This window comes from Brachypodium distachyon, chromosome 4 (assembly GCF_000005505.3).
Source record: "Brachypodium distachyon strain Bd21 chromosome 4, Brachypodium_distachyon_v3.0, whole genome shotgun sequence".
Classification (NCBI taxonomy): Eukaryota; Viridiplantae; Streptophyta; class Magnoliopsida; order Poales; family Poaceae; genus Brachypodium; species Brachypodium distachyon.
In genome coordinates, this window is record NC_016134.3 from 43,201,510 (window position 1) to 43,225,723 (window position 24,214).

At 45.2% G+C, this 24,214-nt stretch overlaps 2 protein-coding genes and 1 pseudogene across 8 annotated transcripts; 1 reads left to right on the top strand and 2 right to left on the bottom strand.

Moving 5' to 3' along the window:
• The first annotated feature begins 2,800 nt into the window (after positions 1-2,800).
• On the top strand, positions 2,801-5,171 carry LOC100845626 (cytochrome P450 71D8). Of its 5 annotated transcripts, none has more exons than XR_002965893.1 (3): positions 2,801-3,777; positions 3,913-4,606; positions 4,675-5,171. XR_002965893.1 is itself a non-coding variant. In XM_024462683.1 (2 exons), exons 1-2 carry the CDS (start codon positions 2,881-2,883, stop codon positions 4,549-4,551), a joined length of 1,536 nt encoding a protein of 511 aa, XP_024318451.1. In that variant the 5' UTR covers positions 2,801-2,880; the 3' UTR covers positions 4,552-5,171. The 5 variants fall into 5 exon arrangements, 1 of the variants encoding a protein (XP_024318451.1); XR_002965891.1 differs by having other exon boundaries at positions 4,712-5,171; XR_002965892.1 differs by having other exon boundaries at positions 4,715-5,171.
• Positions 5,172-5,967: 796 nt separating this feature from the next.
• Positions 5,968-11,049, bottom strand: LOC100845930 (BTB/POZ domain-containing protein POB1). Of its 3 annotated transcripts, none has more exons than XM_003576808.3 (5): positions 10,742-11,049; positions 8,154-8,266; positions 8,018-8,081; positions 7,243-7,516; positions 5,968-7,167 (listed from the first exon to the last, which is right to left on the bottom strand). In XM_003576808.3, exons 1-5 carry the CDS (start codon positions 10,980-10,982, stop codon positions 6,360-6,362), a joined length of 1,500 nt encoding a protein of 499 aa, XP_003576856.1. In that variant the 5' UTR covers positions 10,983-11,049; the 3' UTR covers positions 5,968-6,359. The 3 variants fall into 3 exon arrangements, with proteins under 3 accessions (XP_003576856.1, XP_024318629.1, XP_024318628.1); XM_024462861.1 differs by having other exon boundaries at positions 7,243-7,513; positions 8,154-8,269; XM_024462860.1 differs by having other exon boundaries at positions 8,154-8,269.
• Positions 11,050-13,173: 2,124 nt separating this feature from the next.
• LOC100846234 lies at positions 13,174-22,357 on the bottom strand (annotated as a pseudogene).
• Positions 22,358-24,214: the final 1,857 nt, after the last annotated feature.

Below are 24,214 nucleotides of genomic sequence, written 5' to 3' on the forward strand. Positions count from 1 at the left end.
GATATATTAGAAGCCTTAGGAAATAGTCACTGGAACATGCATCTTTGATTGGATTATGAAGTTTGACTTTGTCCTGTGACTAATGATGTATGCATGTGAGGCTAGCTAGGTAGTAGGTACAACTTTGCCTTCGCTGCCTGTCAATGCTTTATTTAAACTCAGATATAATTAGTGGATTGGTACTCGGGTTTGCTTGTTTTACTGTGACTATTGAGGTGAAGATTGAATCATCTTAAATTCTTGTCTATGGTGTTCCTAATACCAACTTGAGCTGCTACTATGAGTTTCGGGTTTGAAAACTTAGTCTGGTTTCTCGGGAGTGTTGTTGTTTTTATTGAGGGATTGTTTGTCGAATGTTTCAGTTCTTTTGTCAGGCTGGAAGTGTTCATAACTACATGGATTGCTCACTTCAAAAAAATTACATGGATTGTTTTTCTTTTCCACTGACTATGGCTGGAGTGATAGAAGCCAAATATACTCTTACTCCGTATGAATTTAGAGTGAGTACTATTTACGATTGGTCACAATTCTTGCTGAGAAAACCAGCATGTTTATGATTCTACTTTGTAGCTCAATTATACAGGTGCAAGAAAGCTTATGTACTTTATTATCTTGGCTGACATACCTGAAGTTATAGTTTTTCAAGTGTTAATTTGTTAAAGGAAATCCAAGTTAACATGCCCAAAAGTTATTTTGCTTGTCGTGAACTCTAGTAAAACAAATGATAAGAAGGTGTATCATCAGACTTTCTATACATATATATATCAGGTTGACACGCCGGAGCTGGAGACTCACTTTGCTGTGATTTTTGCACTCTCATCTTTGTCCAGTCACTTCATAATACCATATTTGTCAAGTCACTTCATAATACAATCTTCGTCAAGTCTCTTCATATAAGATACAAATCCTAAGGCCCGTTTAATTCTTCGCCCTGGGAACGAACCACGAGTCGCTTTGATATCTTGAATGACTATTTCTCTTTATGCAGCTTGTACGGGGATGATTGGGTTCAGTTTGCTCGAGGTATGATAACTGAATACTGAAGAGCTATCTTGTTGTTACCAAACTAATGTTGTATTGCAGCAGTTAATATTTATTGAGTCATACAGTTGAGTTTGTTGATGATGTACGGAATCAAATTTGAATTCTCAATGATGTGTGCTCCAATATTTACCTTTCAATTTGAATTGGTTTTCAAATCATGTATGTAGTTGCAAAATAGAGTAAAAATGGACAAAGAAGAAGTGAAATAGACAAATGTGGAAGAGGAGGTATTCCATTTTGTCCCAAGAACTTTCAAATGGACAAATGTGGCCATGCGGGTTCACCCTTGGAGATGTCCTTTGCTCCGACGGTCTGGTTATCGGCTCCTATGAGGTGTTGGTTCAGGTTTGGCCACCAGCGCATGCAAATCGACACAACACCCGTTCTTGGGAGGAAATCGCCACATCTCGGCAGTGGGCAATGGCCTTACGATTCCATGGATTAATCCGTTTGTATCTACAGATGCAATTTCCATGTAATGCAATCTCCATATGATCAATATGATAGCGCTGTGTGAATCCTTTAGAAATCCTTTAGCCAGGTAACCACTCGGTCCTCCTAGCCGCGCAGCGAGCGCGTGTACTAAGCTAGTACTCATCTGATTTCCGGATTATCGACAGAGCTCTATGGAGTGAGTAGAGACAATAGCAACCGAAAACAATGACAGCTTGTAAAAAAAGAAGCAGAGATAACACAACAAACAGCATCAAACAAAGACGATCGACGGTAACAATGATTACAAGTAACAACTGCTTGATACAAGTACCGCACAATATCAAATAGAAGTATAATCTAATAAGTTACTGCCTTCGTTCTTAAATATAACAAGTTGTTACGTCATCTTAAGTTAAACTAAAAAAAATTGACTTAAGATAAAGTTACGATTTTCATATTTTGAAATGGATGTACTCGTATTCATATGCTCGAGAGAGGAACATATGTCATTGCATCATGTTTGTTTTAAATTAATTAACTGGATATCTGTGGAGCAATATTGATGTTTATGTCCATCCGGTTTGTGGTTACACGTTATACTCTCTCCATTCTAAAATGTAAGACATGTGAAAAAAAAGTTGGCTTTCAAACTTTACAGGCGCAAAGCTTATACTCCCTCCGTCCCATATTAAGTGATTCAAATTTGCCTAAATATGGATGTATCTAGGTCTAAAAGTAGTCTAGATACATGTAATAGAAAGTCACTTAATATGGGACGCAGGGTGTAGTAAAAGATAGAAACTTATGCTATGGGAATATATTTCATGCTATCTAATGATTTTGATTCTGTACTCTAATGTATAAACTTGATCAATTTAGCAAGTTTGACCGTCCACATAATTTATATATTTTGGAGCAGATTAAGTATTTTTTTAGGGAGATTAAGTATACACATGATGAGAAAAAAAGTAGTACTCTAAAAAACCCTTCAATGAAGCAAAGTACTCCCTCCGTTCCATATTATGAATGTTTTGAATTCAAATTTGATATTCATCTGATTATCCAACGTGCGTCCTCCTCTAAATAGTCATCCACGGAGTACTAGTACAATTTACAAATTGGATAAATTGTGGCAGCAAGCAGCAGGGATCACTCGACCTGAAGCACTACGATGCGCCCTTAGATTAGTGGAATGGGCAGTGTTATTTGTTTGAACATCCTAGTCCTTGTTTGAAAGCTTGGTAACTTTCCACGAAGGATAGAAAAAAGAAATCCGAGTTGATTATCACTCGATCTCTACCTAACAGGCAGACGATAACAACAACAGATGGTCAACGCTTGACTAATCCGACAGACGGTTCCGCACGCACCTTGGAGTTGGAGCACCGAAGCCAGCCAGCCATGGCGGCGCTGCCGCTGTACCTGCTGCTCCTCCTCCCCCTGGCGATCGTCCCTTTCCTCTTTCTCAAGCGCGCGGCGCGTCGGCGCACGCCGGCCGGCCGCCCTCCTCCTTCCCCATGGGCGCTCCCGGTGCTGGGCCACCTCCACCACCTCGCGCTCGCGGGGTCCCTGCCGCACCGCGCCATGCGTGACCTCGCGCGGCGCCACGGCCCGCTCCTGCTGCTCCGCCTCGGCGGGCTCCCCGTGGTCGTGGCCTCCTCCGCGGACGCGGCGCGCGAGGTCATGGTGACCCGGGACGTCGACTTCGCCACGCGGCCCATCAGCCGCATGACCCGCCTCTGCATCCCCGACGGCGCCGAGGGGATCATCTTCGCGCCCTACGGCGACGCGTGGCGCCAGATCCGCAAGGTCTGCACCGTCGAGCTGCTCAGCGCCCGCCGCGTCCGCTCGTTCCGCCCCGTGCGCGAGGAGGAGGCCGCCCGGCTGCTCCGCGCGGTGGCGGCGGCGGCGGGCGCGGCGGTGAACCTCAGCGGGCTGCTGTCGGCGTTCGCGGCCGACTCGGCGGTGCGCGCCATCGTCGGGAGCAGGTTCAAGGACCGGGACAGGTTCCTGGCGCTGCTGGAGCGCGGGATCAAGCTGTTCGCCAAGATGAGCCTGCCGGATCTCTACCCGTCCTCGCGCCTCGCGATGCTCGTCAGCCGGATGCCGCGCCGGATGAAGCGGCACCGCGAGGAAGGCGCCGCGTTCATGGACGCCATCGTCCGTGAGCACCAAGAGAACCGAGCCGCCGGCGCCGACGACGACGACGAAGACTTGCTGGACGTGCTCCTGAGGATCCAGAGGGACGGCGACCTGCAGTTCCCCATCTCCACCGACAACATCAAGTCAACCGTCGGCGTAATTAGTCAAGCACCCTAATCATATAAATCCTCCTCCATAGTATATTAAATCGTTTTAATTAATCAATCTTCCATAAACTAGAATGAATTGGAGAATTTTCTGACAATCTGCTCATGTTTCCTTATATATCAGGACATGTTCGCGGGGGGCAGCGACACGGCGGCGACGACGCTGCAGTGGGCGATGGCGGAGCTGGTGAGGAACCCGAGAGTGATGCAGAAGGCGCAAGCGGAGGTCCGGCGAGTGCTGGCGGGGCAGGACAAGGTAAGAGAGGACTCCCTGGGGGAGCTCGCCTACATGCGGCTGGTGATCAAGGAGGCGCTGCGGCTGCACCCGCCGGCGCCGCTGCTGCTGCCGCGGGAGTGCCGGGCCGACGGCTGCAAGGTGCTGGGGTTCGACGTGCCCAGGGGCGCCATGGTGCTCGTCAACGCCTGGGCCATCAGCCGGGACCCGGAGCTGTGGGAGGCCGCGGAGGAGTTCGTGCCGGAGCGGTTCGAGCGCGGCGACGCCGTGGATTTCAGGGGCGCGGACATGGCGTTCACGCCGTTCGGGGCGGGGCGGCGGATGTGCCCCGGGATGGCGTTCGGGCTGGCCAACGTGGAGCTGGCGCTCGCGGGGCTGCTGTACCATTTCGACTGGGAGATGCCGGCGGACGACGGGCCTGGGGAGACGCTGGGCATGGCGGAGGCGGAGGAGATGGGCGTCACCGTGCGGCTGCGCCATGACCTGCTGCTTGTTCCCGTCGTCCGAGTGCCCGTGCCCGTAGACTAGTGGAGTAGTTATCTGAAAATGTTTGTGACCGTCTTCCGGTTCGAGGAATGCTGGGGTGAGTTCAACTTTGTTAAATTTTCACTCGAATGTTAGGAAATCTTGGGAACGAAATTTGAATTGCAGGTTCTAGTTATCTGAAAATTTAAATTTTCACTCGAAGAAGAAGAAGAAGAAGAGCTAGCGGGAGAGTACAAGGAACCCCCGCCGCCACCGACGTTGAAGACGGAGCTGGTGACCTTTTCGGAGATGCTGCAATTTTTTGGAGATTCTTGGAACGTGGAGGGGGATGCATGGGTGCAGGTCTTCGGCGCGCTGCAGTTTCCGGAACGGGTGTATGAGCTGGACGCCATGCTCATGTCCCCTGGGATCGAACAAGGCCCCGCCGATCACCACCCGTGATACAGATTTAGGCAAATTATTATTCTCATCGATTAGGCGAGTGTAATATAAGTAGGACAGTATTTCGATCGATCGATCAGGAACAATGTACTCCTGCTACAGTATATTATCAAATTATTAAAATCCTACTGCTTTGTAATACTAATTCCTATTTCAGCTATCTGTACTGGTCATGATCAAATTATTAAACTTGCATAATGACAGACACTGGTCATGATCCATCAGCCTCATACCGCTAATCAGCTATCTGTATGAAACAATTGAAATTTTTGAAGTAATCGAGCTTTTCAGGCTTAGGTTGTGTATTGATGGCACATTCCAGACAGGAGTTGTCTGCTAGCTTCTTCTGATGGAGCTAATGTCTGGCTGTGGCACCGAACCTGGCCGAATTGATGGTGCTTCTGACGACGATAGATAGGTTCACTTCCCCCCCTAGAAGGATTGCCTGGGACTTTGATTGGTTAGTTCGGAGCCTAGGTCCAGCAGAAACTTGACGCGGTTAAATATAGTCGAAAGACTATCATGCTCGTGACGCTGGGAAACGCTGAAGCAGAGTCCTGTGTCCTGACTCAGCTTCTCTGACGAACATGGCGTCTCTCAAGACAGGCGCTCTTCGTGTGAGGGGCAGTTCACCAGGGCATGTACCTGGCTAATTTCCATGATTGCTTGCACGGCGTAATTCTCTGTGTGGAGCAAATGGCTTGCGCATCGGCAACACCGTACGGCCAGCCTCTCTCATGTCCGAACTCTTGCTAGAGCTACGGCCGCGGAGTATAGAACAAACACTATAGCATCAAGTAATTAAAAGATCACCATAGCATCAAGTAACCATCAGTAACCTATGTGTTGAGAATAATTCACTGCATGGTACTAGAGAATCTTCCGCTAGCAGAAGCAAACCAGAATGCTATCACGCAATAAAAAGTACCATGCAGTGTCTATAAATAACCGATCATGACACAGATATGCATAGTATTTCATTCAGAACAACAGAGCAAAAAAGTTCGCAAATCCATGTTAAAATTTCAGGGAACCAACTGATCTGCCATATGAGTGTATTTTACAAGCCTCAGAACTCAGCAGAACTGCTAACTATGTGTAATCCCGGAACATAATAGCAAGATGAAGATGCAACATTATACTGCACTAAAATCTGAAAGAAATCACCCTTGAGCTGAAGCAGAACTGAACTGTTTACTCTTTGTAACTGACCAAAAATTCACAGGGTTGAGCACCCATATGTCAAGTATCAACACCCATGTGTCAAGTATCAACAGAAGACCCCAATCTTTACAGATTCACATTCCCACAAGTAACTCGCTACCGCAAAAATATAAACCGAGGACAAGGCAGTTTTACCCAAAGCAAAGTCAGCCAATCATGACTCAAACATCTCTACAAACCAAGGGCTACTCTATCACTAGGGTTAAGATGGCCCTAAGGTACATAACTCCACCAATGAACCACGGATTGTTGTCATAGTCCACAAACGCGGCCCATGGCATGGAGAAGAGATTTCGCCTCCCCATTCGAACATCAGCTTGGGTGAAGGTGTGTGTGTAACTCCACTTGACAATAAAGTCTCCAGAAGGCTTTGCCCTTGCAGAGAACTCGTACTTTACTGTAACGGGCAACGGGCAATCACCTGTCACCCCTAGGAATAGCCCAAAGCTGTGCAGAGGACCTGGCTGCTGAACAATACAGCCTGCTGTTAGAAAGAAGTCACTCTTTGCAAAGTGAAACGCCTCTGACAATATAGATCCGGTGGGGAACATTTTGGAGCAGTCGTCAGTGTTTAGATCCATGTAGACCATACACTGCTTCACGGGACGATGTAACTGCATCACTTCCAGAGGTCTATACAGATACGCCCGCTGTTCATAGCTCCAAGGCTCTGGCCCATCAATGAGATGCTGTCTGCTTACGGGGTCACTTTTGAAGAACAATGCCCGAACGAGTGGAAGCCTTGCCACATTCAGATCTATATCTTGGCACTTCATGATTTTGCTAAGCTTGCCACATGAAAGATGGCTGTAACGGATCAGCGGAAGCAAGGAGCTGAACACAGTACGCCTCTCCCCTCGGTCAGGGTATTGGATGCGACCCCAATTGACTATGAAGTCGAATAAGTAATCTTCTGAAGGGACCTTGAGGTCGCTGCTCGAAAGAATTGCTGCAAGTCCTGATGGGCCAATGTCCATGATCTCATGTTCAAACCTGAAATAAGGCAAACCATGACTTGAATATGCTCATGATGATCATAATGCCCAACTTGCTCAAAAGATTACGCACCTCAAGAAGTCCTGATACTTGTTGCATAGAAACTTTTTGGCTGCATCTTTTGCAGGCTCAAGCGCAGTTGGGATAGAGCAATCAAGGTTGAGGTATAACAGAGCAACTTCTGTGGATATAGGGCATGTTGTGAGCAATTCGGAGCAATGAGTTACACAGCTTAGGACCTGGTACTTGTCAGCGACCATCAGAATGCCAATAATATGGGCAGGATCAGTTGTTAATATTTCTTCTCCGTACATGAAGCTTAAAAGGTGCTGCAGTGGCATCTCTTCTGTCCCAATGAAATAAAAATGTAAAGGCATAAGAATGAACAGAATTGTTCAATGCAGACAATAAACAGAAGCACAAAGTTAATTTTGAAAAGGAGAGCCTTGTTGGCTCACCTAAAAGTACTCTCGGTCTAAACACAATTTGTGTTTGACTAAGTCAAACACTGACTTTTGACATTGCGTGACACTTTATTCATCATTCATATTTTGCACCCTCCTCGGTCTCTATTTAATATGCCCATTTCTAACTTACATATAAGAACACAGGACGATTTTCTATCGAATTTACAGATGGTCCTTCAGCCGCTCTAAATCTTGTCCAGTCATGTTTAGAAAGAAATAATACTTGCGTGGAATCCCTAAAATCTAAACAAAGACTGTGAATATAACAATTATCGTTTGCATGCAGGATGAGAGGTCGTGATGCAGTTTATATCTTATTTCCAAACAAGGCTCAAACCAAATTTAAAAAACAGAATTAAAAAAAAGTAGAATAAGAATACCTGCTTCCCTGATCCTAAGTGTGACTTCTTTTTGTGTGGACTCTAGCATGCCATTCGTGAATAACTAAAATGCATGAATAAGTATATCAGTAAATGACTAGAGAGCAAATGCATCTCAATAGAGAATCAGAATTACCTTCTTGAAGTAATCACTGCTTCCGGCAAGTATTACTGAAGATACATGTATTTTCTTTAGCCTAACAATTGGAGGAAGGGTGCCTAAAGAGTCGTCATGTGGTGATTCATTAACTGCTAAATACAAAAATCAAAAAAGGAAAAGTCAGTCCCCTCATAAGGCTAAAATGACAAGGATACGAAAATTGGGTTAACGGTGAAGAAAGAAACACCCAAGAATCTCCCCCTAATAGCTAATCACAACAGGGATAAAAAAAATTGTGTCCATGGGAGGAGGTATTGTAACTCTGTTTCGGACTCCTGCCTTAATTCCAACTAGTAAAATACCCGTGCGTTGCAACGGGCCACCACACACCCCAATCAACTCCCTCCTATTGCCCTCGTCCTTTCCATCCATGCATGCCACAAAAGCAATGCACAATCCTCGCATCCCAACTCTGTACAAACTTCACCATTTTAATCCCTTCCAAAAAATATTACTCCTCACGTGATTACAATAAACAGGGATAAGCAGAACCAGGAGAATCAATCACATAACAAAAGTTGATTTCATAACCTGATTTCATTGTTTCATGAAACAGAATCTGAAGTCGACCTAGGACAATGTACAAACCCCTGGAAACCAACTGAAGCTAGTTGCTCAGTTGACAGAGAAAGCTCTAAACAATGCTCAGTCTATGACAAAGTGAGCTAAGAAGAAGAAAAATATGAAATAAAAAACTAAGCAACGCACAGATCTCTGACACAAGAATTTCACGATATGTTCAGGCACTTGCTATTATTTTGGACACGATGCTTCAGTGCGGTTAATGCTCAAACATAAGGAGGCATGTTAATCATTATGGAAATAAGAAAAGGGAGATATTATTATGCTTACAAACAAATAATCTATGATATCTATAGAGTTGATCCCCACTATCTTCACTAAATGTTCGCAAGCTTGACATACAAGGTGTCCACATCATGAGCATGCAAAGTGTTCACATCACCATCCATATCATGTGTTCTAGATCACTAGGAATCCATTATGGTGTTCCTTTCGAATTTAATATTTTGATACCTAGGATTTTTCACCTTCACGATATCTATAAAGTTGATCCCCACTATCTTTATTAAATGTTTGCAAGCTTGACATGCAAGATGTACACATCATCATCCACATCATGCACATCATGAGCATGCAAAGTGTCCACATCATGTGTTCTAGACCACTAGGAATCCATTTTGGTGGTCCTTTCGAATTTAATATTTTGATATCTAGGATTTTTCACCTTCACGTTGTATATAAATATTTCACCAAATACACATATTTTCATGATATGTATGTCAATCTTTCTAAGATCTGCAAATATACATATTTTGATGTTCATGTACATCAAAATTACTCCTATATTGTTTTGTTGCATAGGTGTTATGAATGATAAAGTCGTTTTGGCCTACCATATTCATATTTCTTTTGCATTGAATCATATTATTGTCATTTGTTCGTAACATCATATCCAGATGTGCATATAGAACTTTCCGCAGCAACGTGCGGGGAATCACCTAATTGTAACAACAAGCCAAACCACATGTGGTCCCCACAAGTGTGCTCAGAAGCGCAAAGAAAAACTGTCAGTTTTTTATTTCAATAGTTCAGGAATCCTAGATCATGATATCAATTGCATCAAGGCGCTCATAGAAACATGAACAACAAGTGGTACTCTCACTGCAAGAAAAATGTGCATCGTAGTACCCAGGTATTACAATTTAAAGAGTTGCAAGAAGTGCGGTTCTCTCGGTTTGAAGCCATCAAACAGAAACTAAACTTAAATGTTCTTGCAACCAATTCAGATTTTCTATCCCAACAGATGATACTATGTCACATTCTTTTAGCAAATGATGGCTCAAGCCTAGCATCACAATATATATGGTCCCAAATTATGACTACTTGACCCAGTTGGAGCTAGAACAAGACAGTCATTGTAATCGAACCAAGCATCTGAGGCAGTGAGGCTTCCTTTTGGAAGCCCTTCACGGACGAGAAACCAAAATGCTTTTGCAAAACAGCACTAATTTTGTCATTGCGGTCAAACCCACCTGATGCGTTCGCAAGCAATGACTGAGATTCAGATTTTGATTTAGAACAAATAGCAGCAGTCAATCCAGGGTCAATGGAGTCCACTAAACAAGAAGTACGCACTTCTTCACCACGAGATTCCCTTACTGACTTAATTCCAATCAGCCACAGTCTTAAAAGTAACGGTTTTGCTATTTCTTAGTCGATGATAACAACCTTTTGATTCAATCATTGAGATTCGTGTAAAATTAATGTATGTCCGATGGATAAAAAAATCTTCATTGGATGGTTACGATTGTCGACCGAGAAATAACTATTTATTAGGCGACTGAGAAATAGACACAAGCAATTCAGAGAGGATGAAGTCCCAGCCCACCCTGCTTTTGCTTGATCCTCCATCTGCGTGTCCAACCCTATTGTACCAATCATCCTCCAGTAACAAAAAAGGGAGAAATTTCCCAATATTTTACCGTTGCTGATTTAGGTTTCGATCGGGGAGTCTATCAGCGGGATTGGGAGAGAGGAGGTACCGCGGTTGGGGATTGGCGGAGGAGATACGGCGGCGGGGAACTCGTCACGGCTGCGCTTCAAGGGGCGCGCCGACTCATCCGAGTGTCCCCTGGAACTTGAGGAAGCATCGCCGGCGACAGAAGCGGCGTCGCTGGCGACCGAGCCGACCACCTCTATGCGCAGTACCCGGTCCGAAAACTTCGGGCAATTCAGTGCAAACCCAAATCTCCCCGGACGAACTCTACGCGAGAGTTCCTCCATTTTCGAAGCTTGTCGTCGGCGCCTCACTCTCCGACGCGGCCCGCTCTTTGGTTTTCGGTTTAGCTTGTTGACGACGCCTCGCTCTCCAACGCGGCCCGCTGTTGTGGATTTTACTCGGTTGCACCGATGGGCCAGGCACGGGTTATTGTTTGGGCCGGTCTGAAAATCAGAAAATATCACAGTCCGGCAAGGCTAAATAGTTCCGGGCCAGGCACATGGTGGGCCGGAATTTTCCCTTTCGACGCACGTGCGCCGGATTTAAGCACGACACGAAAAATGATGGGCCGCGTACGGCACAACACAGGCCGTCACGGCCCGGCCCAGTAAGCACTAAACGTCGGGGGCACGAGAGAGTTGTCGGGCCGACACGAAAACTTAGGCAATCTATATAATTTCACGGGCGCCGGTAAAAAAGGTAGCATATTCAGATGGAGCGAGCTCAATATAGGTGCATGCAGAGCCGCGATGCATCGGGAAGACGCGGGTACTTCTTTTTATCCGGCCCGTCGCCTCCCCTTCCGGTCCATGGACTGCCTCGCCTCCGCTATAAAAATGGTCGGATGCAGTGCAAGTCGACCAGAAACTCCACCATGGTTCGCGCTATCATAGCTGCGTACTGCCGTCTCAATGGGCGGGAGATCCAGGAGCGACCACGTTCGTTCACTCTGCCGTTGGTTAAGCCAGCGCCTTCGAAAACACCAGCTCCTCTTGTTGTCCCGGGCCGCGCACCTCGCCTTCTTCGGTGTGGAGCTGCGCTACTCATGGATGATGTTGCCGACATATCAGGGCTTGTTTGATCTTGTCAACAACACTCTTGATTTGTGTACCTTGTATGAAATGTAACAGATCTTGTTTGTAACGCAATGTAATGTGGTTGATCTTATATGAATGTAGAAGATCTTGTATGAAATGAAGCACATATTGCATGCAATGAACGAAATTCAAATTGGCTCAATGTTTCCCTGCGAATAAAATCTCATAACAACCATCACTAACGCTTCTTGTTCAACAAGGCGTCAAAGGACCAGCTCTGACGCTTCTTACGGCCCAAAAAGAGTCAGCAAAAAATACCCCGATATGGCTCGGGCTCGCAGAAGACTAATCCTGACACGTGTCCCGGAAGAAGCGTCAAAAGATTTTTCCTACCTGCGATGCTTTTTGACGCGTCAGAAGTTCCGAGTCGTCTCTGACAATTGATTAGTGACACGTCCCATTTGCGTCAGCCTAGTGGTTTCTGACACGTCAGAAACAATTGATTATGTAGTAGTGCCGACCTATTATAATCTTTCCTTCTGAAAGGGCGGTTTTATCCCGATGTGTTTTGTTGTTAATAACAGTATGACATGTGGACTAATCGTGCGTTAAGTGATTTCAAATGTGATATTAAATGCGTAAGGCGATTGTGGATCCTTAAAAAGGAAAGAAATGTAGAAGAACTCACGACTTTTTATTTATATCGAGTCATAGAAATTCTTAGTGTTAAGAGAGAGTCCATGTGGGAAAGGTTTGGGTTAATCAACTTCACGACACATATTACCCATTTTGCACCCACATATAGCCGGACCCATTGGTGAGAAATGAGGGAGCCAAAGAAAAATGCCTAATGTGTAGATGTGTGCTGCCAGGCCGACAGTACCCCCCCCCCCTCCCGGGTCGGTAGTACCGGTCTAGTACTGGGCTGGTACCGCTAAGCATTAAAAATGGTACTGATGTCAAGCGACACCAGGACGGTACTAGGGCAGAACTACCCTCAGCCATAGTACCGCCCGTCCCAGGGCGGTGGTATCTCTCTACCTGGCGCATCAAATAACGTTTAGAAATTAGGGCCTCTATAAAAGGTGGTTTTCTTCCCCGTCTGTTATAAGCCCGAGCCCCCTCCATTCTCCACCATTATTAAGCTCCAATTTCTTCAAGATCTCCTTTTGCAGTGCCTCCCCTTTCCTAATACTTTGAGGATTAAGAGAGAAGAGTCTTGATCTAGGGTTTCACCAAATCAAAAGTTGATTTCTCTCATTTTCCTCCGTTCATCTTGTTACTCTTGGGTTTTTAAGAATCCTAGATGGAACGTTTATCCTTCGTGTTGGTACTCAAGGATTGAAGAAGAAGCCTCCAATTCGGCTGTAAAATGGTGTCCTTCTCCTGGTTTACAAAGGTTTCGGCGTCCCAGCTTCAAGAGAGTCACCGGTGGAGATCACCACACCTTTGTGTCGCGGCTCGCCGGCACCAACCCACCGTCCCACTCATTCAGCGCCTCCCCCAGCGAGTCGATCGTCTCGATGTCCAGATGGTTTGTCGGCTCGTCCAGCAGCAGCTGCTGCGGCTCCCTCCATGCGAAGATCTCACGGCTCCTCTGCCCGTCTGACAGGTTCCTCATTGGCATCACCTGCGCTTTTCCAGACAGCCCAAACCTGCCAATCGCCGCCTTCATCCTCTCCTCCCCGTTACCAGCTGGGTATTCATTCATCATGTACTGCAGGGCCGAAAGGTCCAGGTCCAGCTTCTCCGCCAGATGCTGGTGGAACTGCGCGATCCGTAAGTGGTTGTGCCGCCTCACCATACCGTCCAGTGGTACCAGCTCGCCAGTCATCAGCTTCAGAAGTGTGCTTTTCCCCGCCCCGTTGGGACCAACTAGTGCAACTCTAGAGTCAAGGTCAACACCAAAATCAAGCTTCTTGTGGATCAGGTTATCCTCTGTGTACCCAAAAGTCACTTCAACAAACTGCAGCACCGGTGGTGGGAGATTGCCAACATCTGTAAAGCGGAATGTCAGTATCCTCCCTTGCAACCATCTCTGTCAGCCCACCGCGCTCCATCTTAGCTAGTGTTTTTTTTAATAATTAGATAGTTTCGATGAATATTTAATCAAAAAACAATGTATAAAACACATGTAGCATATTATATCATGCAAACTAAACAAATTAAATAGCAACGCACATCAATAAAACCCATCTAATTTCACGACATGAATAATAGAACTACTAATCAAAATCAACAAGAAAGAGCAGATTACGTACGGTGCTGTACTCTTTTGTTGTGTTTGTTTGTTGAGATCGGTGACGAGTCCGGCGGCGTCGATGTTCACGTCGGCAGCAGCAGCAGCCTTGACTACCTCCTGGGCAGCGGCCAGCGCCTGCGCTTGCGCCTGTCCGCAGTAGTTGCCTAGTCTTGGAGTTGGGCAGCCTGCTGCTGTGCTTGGAGTTGGACAGCCTGCTGCTGCTGAGATAGAGCGGTAGCCTGATCCGCGGGATCTCCGAAGTCGTCGGCCATTGGTGATGAAGATGCCGACGAAACAGGGACATGAAGAAGCGAGCAGTCGCGTGAGAACGCTCCCCAAAAATCTTATCGACTGTCTCTCGGGCAGGATCTCGAAGGTCGGGGTTCCGGAGGCCTGCTCTCTCGGTGATCTGTGCACGCAGTCGACGGGATGAAGTAGCAGTTCGCGGCGAACAACGAGATTGGATCGTGGGCATGATGGCTAGGGTTGTGGCGTTGTACGTCCGGAGGCCGCGGTCGTCTTATTATATAGGCACGGCTTCGGTTCGGTTTAGGAAACCAAAACCGACTCCGCAATTATCGAGATTTGTTACGCGTCCGCAACGGATTCCGACTGCCAAAAAGATAAGCACGACCCCGCCCCGCCCCGCCCCGCCCCGCCCCGGCTCGAAATCGAAATCGATCCATGAAAAGCGGCGCGCGCGCGTCGAGGCAAGGCGAGCGGAGGAGGAGGAGGAGGAGCGCGCGTGGGGATTTCCCTAGTTCACTTACTCAAGAGGTGAGAACCAACATACCTTATATATTGGTCCAACTCCCCCTAAACTAGCAAGGTGGGACTATTCCCACTTTCTCATCTCACTCCATGAATGGCTTTTGAGATTTTCCAGGAATTAATGTTAGATTGGGCCTTGGGCCTAACCCAAAATTCCAACAATTCTCCACAATATCTCATAAGCACATAAAATTGCCATTGATCCAAAACTCTGTTTTTGATATACCAGCGTTTCAGTGGAGACTGGTTAAGGTTGAACATCCACCTAAACAAATAGCTTCACTCACGCACAACTGAACACTGGACAAATCTTGAATTGTCAGTTTTCTGTGTTAGAACTTCAACAATCGGCAAATCCATCAAGAGCTCACGAAGCCAGTCGGCTTCAACCGTGGATGTATCTAATGCTGAAAGTTCTGCTTCCATTGTTGATCTGGTTAAAATCGTTTGCTTGCAAGACTTCCATGAAACAGCGCCCCCTCTGAGTGTGAACACATATCCACTCGTGGCCTTTAGCTCATCAACATTATGTATCCAATTTGAATCACTATAACCCTCAAGTACTTTGGGGTACCAGTATATTGTATACCATAGCTCATTGTGCCCTTTAGATAGCGCATGACCCTCTCGAGTGCACTCCAATGATCATCTCCCGGATTCTTATTGAACTGACTCAGTTTGCTCACAGCAAAAGAGATGTCAGGTCTAGTTGCGCTAGCCAAATACATGAGCGAACCAATAATCTGAGAATATCTCAGTTGGTCTCTTCCAATTCTGTGATTCTTTCAAAGCAGAACGCTTGGATCATAAGGAGTTGGAGAAGGTTTACGACTCAAGATCTTTTCCACATAGTGAGATTGCAACAAAGTGATCTCACCATGATCGCCTCTCACGAGCTTGATGTTCAGAATAACATCAGCTACACCAAAGTCTTTCATGTCAAAGCACTTCAACAAGCAAGTCTTAACCTCTTCAATCATTTTGAGGTTAGTCCCAAATATTAGTATGTCATCGACATACAAACAAAGTATATCTCTCTCACCCCCACCATGGCGGTAGTATACACATTTGTCAGCTTTGTTTACAACAAAGTCGACAGATATTAAAGTTTTATCAAACTTCTCATGCCATTGCTTAAGAGCTTGTTTCAGGCCATATAGAGACTTTAGTAACTTACACACTTTTCCTTCATGACCCTTTATTACAAATCCATCTGGCTGGTTCATGTAAATTTCCTCGTCCAACTCTCCGTTAAGGAAAGCTGTCTTAACGTCCATTTGATGGACGATCAGACCATATGAGGCAGCCAGTGATAGTAATACTCTGATTGTGGTCAATCGAGCTACAGGTGAGTAAGTATCAAAGAAATTTTCACCTTCTTTCTGGGTAAAACCCTTGGCCACAAGCCGCGCCTTGTACTTCTCAATAGTACCATCAAGCCTAAGCTTTTTCTTGAATATCCACTTGCATCCTACTGGTTTGCACCCGTACGGACGGTCAACGACCTCCCAAGTACCATTAGCCATGATAGAATCCATCTCACTACGAATGGCTTCCTTCCAATAGTCTGCATCCGGAGACGCAAAGGCCTCATTGATGGTTTTAGGGGTGTCATCCACAAGGTACACAATGAAATCATCACCAAAGGATTTAGCAATCATTTGTCGCTTACCCCTAATAGGGGCTTCATTGTCATACTCCTCAGGAATCTCATCAAGTGTTTGTTCAAGATTTTCCACTGGGATGGCGGGTTCAGGAGCTACACCATGATCCTGATGTTTCTCTGAACTGACGGGTTCAGCAGATACATCATGATCCTCGCTAGATGTGCTATGCATATCTCTCATGGGAAATATGTCCTCAAAAAATGTAGCATCCCTGGACTCCATAATTGTACCGACGCTCATGTCAGGTACTCCAGAATTTACAACCAACAATTTATAGCCAACACTCTGAAGTGCATAGCCAAGAAAGAACAATGAACGGTTTTTGGTCCAAGCTTACGTTTCTTGATAATTGGCACATTGACTTTCGCCAAACAACCCCAAGTCCGTAAGTAAGAAAGTGCGAGTCTCTTCTTTTCCCATAGCTCGTATGGGGTGACTTCTTTATCTTTTGTGGGAACACGATTTAGGACATGACACGAAGTCAATAGCGTCTCCCCCACCATGCCTTGGATAAACCAGCAGTGTCTAACATGGCGTTGACCAAGTCAGTTAGCGTGCGGTTTTTTCTCTCAGCAACCCCGTTTGACTGGGCGAATAGGGAGGCGTCCTCTCATGGACTATGCCATGTTCCTCACAAAATGAATTAAACTCACTGAAGAAATATTCTCCACCGTGGTCAGACCGCAAACGTTTAATTTTCTTCTCAAGTTGATTCTCGACTTCAGCTTTATAGATCTTAAAATAATGCAATGCTTCATCTTTTGATTTTAATAAATACACATAACAGAATCTAGTCGCATCATCAATGAAAGTCATAAAGTAACGTTTTTACCTTTGGTTAATACACCGTTCATCTCACAAAGATCAGAATGTATGAGCTCTAACGGTGCTAGGTTCCTCTCCTCAGCAGCCTTGTGAGGCTTGCGAGGCTGCTTCGCTTGCACACAAACCTGGCACTTCAAACCTTTAGCCACAGTGATTTTAGGGATTAAATTCAGATTTGCTAATCGCGTCATGCAACCAAAATTAATGTGACAAAGTCGTGAATGCCAAACATTAGACTCATTATTAATAGAATTGACGCTCTTCACGACCTTATTACAAAAATCCGAAAGGGATAAGTGAAAGATCGGTATGGTCGACTAGAGGGGGGAGGTGAATAGGCGACTAACAAATTTTAATCCTTTTCTTTTTCTTTTCTAGAAAGATACAAACACTTAACCTAGGGTTTACTAAATTCTCTAAAGGTAATGCAACCCTAGGATGAAGTGCAATAGCCGAAGCAACTAGATAACAAGAATGTAAAGGGTAAGAATGGATACCACGCGAGAGACGTAGATTTCACCGGAGTTCCACCGATTGGGGTAGGTGTATGTCTCCGTTTGGAGGAGTGCTCTACCACAATGGTAGAGACGCCACAAAGGCTCGCTCTATTCTCCTCTCACGGCACCACAAAGGTGAGTGAGCTCCACTAATGGCTTCCTTGAAGGCGAAGACCGAACCTTTACAAACTTGACCGGGGCTAGCTCCACAACTCAATTGGAGGCTCCCAATCCAATCCTCAAGCTCCACAATCCCCAAGGGAAGAGCTCAAGGCAACCACTTTCGTCTAGGGCTCCCAAATGCCCAAGAGAAATGAAATCCACAAGAGAAACAAGGGGAATCAACTTTGTGACTTGGTGAAACCCTAAATCTAGGTCTTCTCCTCCAATCCTCAAAGAATCAACAAGGGGAAGCTTTATGGAGGTACATCTAGTAGAATGAAGCTTAGGGAGTTCTTGGGAGAGAGGGGGCTGTTCTTTGCTTCGTGCTCGGGCAAGAAACCCGTTGGGGACGAAGGGGTATCTATTTGAACTCCTCAAAATCTAACCGTTATGCACTGCGAGTTCCAGTGGCGGAACTTCCGCTGGCCATCGGAAGTTCCGACCCTGTTCCGGCTCAACTTTCGAAAATCCACAATGGATTCCAGTAGCGTTGCGGACCTGGTCCGGAGGTTGGGCGGAAGTTCCGTGGTACCGGAACCCCACCGGAACTTTCGGACCTGAGCAGGCAAATGCACACCAATTAGGTTCTAGAGTTGGTTCTCTCTCACTTTTTGGGTAGGCTTTATGTGAATCCAAGATGTTTGTTTGTGTACGTGAAAAGCGATTCACCCATTACCTTCCCATGTGGCCTCCCTCTTAATAGTACGGAGTTCCTATGACTCAATAACCGAAAAGGCCGCTAAAACTCCACTACTCTTCATTTTCCAACTTGAGGGCATCGAATCGTTTTGCGCCATTTGATATCAAATCTGAAATACTTAACGCACGATTAGTCCACAACACACGTTGTCATCACCACCAAAATTAACTAGGAGAGAAATGCCCTTTCAATAAGCGGAACAAGCCTCCGCACTCATAACCTTTACCAATAAATTGTCCATACTTAGACACAATAACTTTATCGGACTCAAACACTAACTTAAATCCGTCCTTGCAAAGGAGGGATCCACTAACAAGATTCTTCTGAATGGAGGGCAGATGCTGCACGTTCCTCAGCTGCACGATATTTCCCGAAGTAAACTTCAGATCCACCGTGCCAACACCATGAACAGAAGCATGGGCGCCATTCCCCATCATCACTGAGGAGCTGATGGCCTGATATGAAGAAAACAAGGAAATATCAGCACAAACATGAATAGTTGCACCTGTATCGACCCATCAATCGGTGGACTGACATACAGAAAATACAGTAAATAAATTACCATACCCGCCTGCATCTTCATTGTTGCCAATGGTCAAATTAGCAAATTTTTGCCGAATCTGTCCTCCTTTGCGCTCCTTGCAGTTACTTGCCCAGTGGCCGAGTCCTCCGCACACAAAGCAAGGATCCTTGTCCTTGTTGCCTCCTTTCTTCTTCTTCTTGAAAGTGGTACTGTTCTTTGGACCAGCATTGTTGAATGTCTTTCCCTTTCCCTTGTTGTTACTGTTGTTGTGGTTGTTCCTCTGAACCATGTTGGCAGTGGACGTACCCTCTTGTGTGTTGTCTTTGGGGCCAGCATCTTTTGCTCTCACCTTCTCCTCAACATCAAGAGTCCCAATCAGGTTCTTCACAGAGATTTCTTGTCTCTTGTGTTCTAGTGAAGTAGCAAAGTTCTTCCACGAGGGAGGAAGCTTGGCGATGATGCCCCCGGCGACAAACTTGTCGGGTAGTGGACACTTGAATTGCTCAAGTTTCTTAGCCATAGTCAGTACTCATGAGCTTGTTCCACTACAGATCGGTTTGCAATCATCTTATAGTCAAAGAACTGCTCCATGACGTACAGCTCACTGCCAGCGTCAGATGCGCCAAACTTAGCATCGAGCGCATCCCACAACTCTTTGGCATCCTGATAGTGCAGATAAGCATCAACGAGCTTATCTCCCAGCACATTACAGATCGCACCGACGACTACAACACAAATCTCAACATACAACTGCTGAGGAATAATTGTTTGAGTCTTCCCGTGTTGTACCGCCCACCATGCGCCCATAGCCACGATCCACATATGACATTTATACTGCCACCTCTTAAAGTGCAGTCCAGTAAACACAGGTGGTTTCAATGCGACAGCAAATTGAGACATTGAAAATTGCCTACACGAATAAGGTTTTTGGATTGTTGAATAATTAGGTAATTTCGATGAATATTTAATCCAGAAAAACAATGTATAAAACATGTAGCATATTATATCATGCAAACTAGACAAACTAAATAGCAACGCACAGCAATAAAACTCATCTAATTTCACACCATGAATAATAGAACTACTAATCAAAATCAACAAGAAAGAGCAGATTACGTACGGTGTTATACTATTTTGTTGTGTTTGTTTGTTGAGGTCGGTGACGAGTCCGGCGGCGTCGATGTTCACGTCGGCAGCAGCAGCCTTGACTACCTCCTGGGCAACGGGCAGCGCCGGCGCCTACGCCTGTGCAGCAGCAGTTGCCTGGGCTTGGAGTTGGGCAGCCTGCTGCTGCTGAGCTAGAGCGGCAGCCTGAGCCGCGGGATCTCCGAGGTCGTCGGCCATTGGTGATGAAGATGCCGACGAAACAGGGACGTGAAGAAGCGAGCAGTCGCGTGAGAACGCTCCCCAAAAACCTTATCGATCGTCTCTCGGTCCCGAGCAGGATCTCGAAGGTCGGGGTTCCGGAGGCCTACTCTCCCACGATCTGTGCACGCAGTCGATGGGATGAAGTAACAGTTGGCGGCGAACAACGAGAGAGGGTTGTGGCGTGGTACCCCGCCCCGCCCCACACCGGATCGAACTCGAACTCGAACTCAAACTCGAAATCGATCCACGAAACGTGACACGCGCGCGTGGCAAGGTCAGCGAAGGAGGAGGAGCGCGCGTGGGGATTTTCCTTGCTCACTTGCTCAAGAGGTGAGAACCAATATACCTTATATATTGGTCCAACTTCCCCTAAACTAGCAAGGTGGGACTATTCCCACTTCCTCGTCCCACTGCATGAATGGGGTTTTGAAATTTTCCAGGAATTAATTTCAGATTGGACCTTGCGGTTAACCCAAAATTCCAACAGTTTTTTCTTTACTTGGAGCCTGCCGTGCCAGTTTCGCAGACCCGTGACCAAAACGTGCCATGTACTCCTTCGTCGAAGCAATCTGCTCCTGCTCCCATCTGAACTGTTTCATTTGATTTTCTTCCAGTTCAGCTCGTGTTTGGACATACTGATCGAAATTACCAGTGTAGAGCTTAAGCTTCCTATTCTGCATATGTATGATGTTCGTACATACTCCATTTAGAAAGTCTTGGGAGTGTGATATAACAACAAGTATACGCTCAAATTTCTTTAGCGTTTCTTCCAACCAGACACACGCCTCAAGATCTGCAAATAGTGGCAAAGAGTTGCAGACATTAATTTAGAAAGTGGATGTGTGTTTTTTCAGATATCATTTGTCAGGAATACCTCAGTCACAAATGTGTCAGTTTCTCAGGGTACTGAAAACATGCATACAACAGCTAAGTGATAACCATAATAATTATAGAAGCGCTAGACGTGATAAAATACATTTGGTAATAACGTCAATGAGAGATGGGAAAACAAAGACCAATAGTTGAATCAAATAATATACCAACGCTTCCTGCCAATCAACTGAAGCGCGTCTTGGGCAAACCAGGCCATTAGATAATTGAAGCATGCCAATAAACAGTACAGAATTTAGATTCCATCCTACCAACACCCAACTAAGTGAGGTTCAGCAAACTAAAAAATAAAACCCAAACGTGCCAAGATATGTATAGTCAAGACCTGTGACAATCTACTTTTTTAAAAACAACCTAAGTTCATAGTGATATGTGCGGTATTGCGGTAACATAGTGATATATGCGGTAAGATATGTATAGTCAAGATGGGCTGCAGAGAAACTCGCCAAGATGATTAGTAGGCTCATCAAGCAAAAGGATGGTTGGATTCATGAACAGAGCTCTTGCCAATGCAATTCTCATGCGCCAACCGCCAGAAAAATCCCTAGTTTTCTTGGCCTGCATCTGCTTGTTAAAACCCAGGCCAAACAGAATCTCAGCAGCACGCTTTTCACCAGTAGATACATCAATTGCTTCTAACCGCTCATACACGCGTTCCAAAGCTTCACCTCCACCATCATCCTAAATATGCCAGCACGGACACATGTCAGAACAAATATTCAGAAATCAGAAGACTGATAAAGCTTATAAGTACAACACTGCAGACATTGCAAAAGGAGTAAGTTCAAAGAACGTCATAGTAAAACAAAAAATGTAGTGATCAGAAACTTACTTGAGCAGCCAAAACTTCAGCGTCCTTTTCCAACTTGACTCTTTCTTCATCACAACTAATGACTGCTTCTAGTGCAGACATTTCTGAAGCCTCGATCTCATGGCTGAGGTGATATATATCCATGTGTTCAGGGATAGAAAGCTCTCTGCATTGGTACTGTGAGAGGAGAATAGAGTGAGCATTTGTTTCATTTCTATCTTTGTGGTAGAGCAATCCTTCAAGCAAAGACGTAACCTCCCAAAGGATGGAACTTCATGTCAAATTCTTTGTCTCCGCGTGTGATATCATATCGCCCCCTTTACATTCATGCAAGTTTTCAATTGAATATTTGTTGCTTGTGTTTGTGTTGGCTATGCATCATACTAGGGTTGCACTTCAAATAAAAGATTTAGAGAACCCTTGTATTATTTGATTGTATCTCATAAAAGTGAAAAATAAAGTAAAATTTGTTAGTCACATATTCACCCTCCCACCCCCCTCTAATCGATCATACCGATCTTTCACTTTTCCTTGGAAGATATTCCCTCCGTCTCACATTAAATGACTTAGATTTGTCAAAATATGGACGTATCTATACCCAAAAAGCATCTAGATACATGTAATATTTCATCTCTTAATATGGGACCGAGGGAGTATATTATACGTTCAAAGAGCATGATCAAGTTGATAAATTTGGTCTGGATGCAGTTATGCTATTCTTGTGGATCCAAAATTTGTGTTCATTTTTCATGGAGATCCATTTTTTTGTGTGTTCTTGATTTGCTTCCTCTAAATCTGATTCATCGTATTTTGTTTTCTTTTTGAATTTTCGTTATACGAATTTTCTATAAAAGGTGGAAAATTTTCTATTTTATGATCCAAAATCTGGCCCAGGCTTTGTTCTCTTTGTTCTTCAATTGATTTGTTCTTGCAAGCCAGAATTCGTCAACAAACTGGGGCTGCAAGACGGTGCTATATATGATACTCCCTCCATCCCATATTAAGTGACTCAAATTTGTCTAAATATGAATGTACCTATACCCAGAAAGCATCTACATACATGTAATATTTTTTCACTTAATATGTGACGGAGGGAGTATATATGCTGCAAGGCCGTTGTGCACTATGCAATTTGCTTACTGGGGTTTTCAGAACGGTTCTTGTCTCTGGCTCTCTCTTCTTCTATGATTCGTGCTAATTCAACTCTCAAACATATAATGTAAGTGAGAGTTAAGCCTCTTAAAAAAAATACTTCCTCCGTTCTGGTATACCGGGCCGATCTCTCCAAAATCTCGATTCCACATTACCGATCTCTTGATTACCCTCGTACGAAGCGGCTGAGCGCATGCCTACCAAATAAACCGACTGCTCCTTGATTACAGGAAGAGATAACAGCAAAACGACGACTCTACCGGCTCTGCCATGTGCCGATGCATGCAGAGCCTACCGCGACACATTGGGCCGGGCCCGTCTCATTATTGGTATATGTTATGAGTCAATGGTATATGTTATTGCTATATAGTATCAGTCAATGGTATGTGGTATTGTTATATGGTATCCGTCAATGATATATGTTATATTTTATTGGTATACGGTATAAAATGCCACGTGTTAGCATATGACTGGTTGCATGCAGCACATGGCCGGTTGCAGACAACACATGGCTGGGTGCATGCTGCCGCTAGGCAGCGGAACCGGTAGAAAACACTTTGGGAAGAGAACGGCCTTTGCTTCCTCCAAAGAATCGGCCACGCATGTGTATGTTGCCAATCGATACGAACCACGCATGGGTACTTGGTAGTTGTGGGCCTTGCCGCGATTAAAGAAAAGGGAAACCAATTAATTGCGGACTGGGAAAATCATCGACCGGGCCAGGCTGGTCAGTTGTTATTTCGTTTCTTGGTTACGATGAAAACTCAGATCAGCCCCATTTATCAGAACAGAAGGAGTAAAAAATTTGTGAGTTTTTTTTTTCGGGACCAATATACTTCATCCATTCATAAATATAAGAAGTCATATCTT

Excerpts from the sequence above, each read along its gene's own strand:
- LOC100845626 (XM_024462683.1), top strand. The coding sequence starts at position 2,881 with ATGGCGGCGCTGCCGCTGTACCTGCTGCTCCTCCTCCCCCTGGCGATC. Across the intron at positions 3,778-3,912 it reads ACATCAAGTCAACCGTCGGC|GACATGTTCGCGGGGGGCAG; the intron begins GTAATTAGTCAA and ends CTTATATATCAG.
- LOC100845930 (XM_024462860.1), bottom strand. The coding sequence starts at position 10,982 with ATGGAGGAACTCTCGCGTAGAGTTCGTCCGGGGAGATTTGGGTTTGCA. Across the intron at positions 8,082-8,153 it reads GCAGTGATTACTTCAAGAAG|TTATTCACGAATGGCATGCT; the intron begins GTAATTCTGATT and ends CATGCATTTTAG. Across the intron at positions 7,168-7,242 it reads AAGTATCAGGACTTCTTGAG|GTTTGAACATGAGATCATGG; the intron begins GTGCGTAATCTT and ends GCCTTATTTCAG.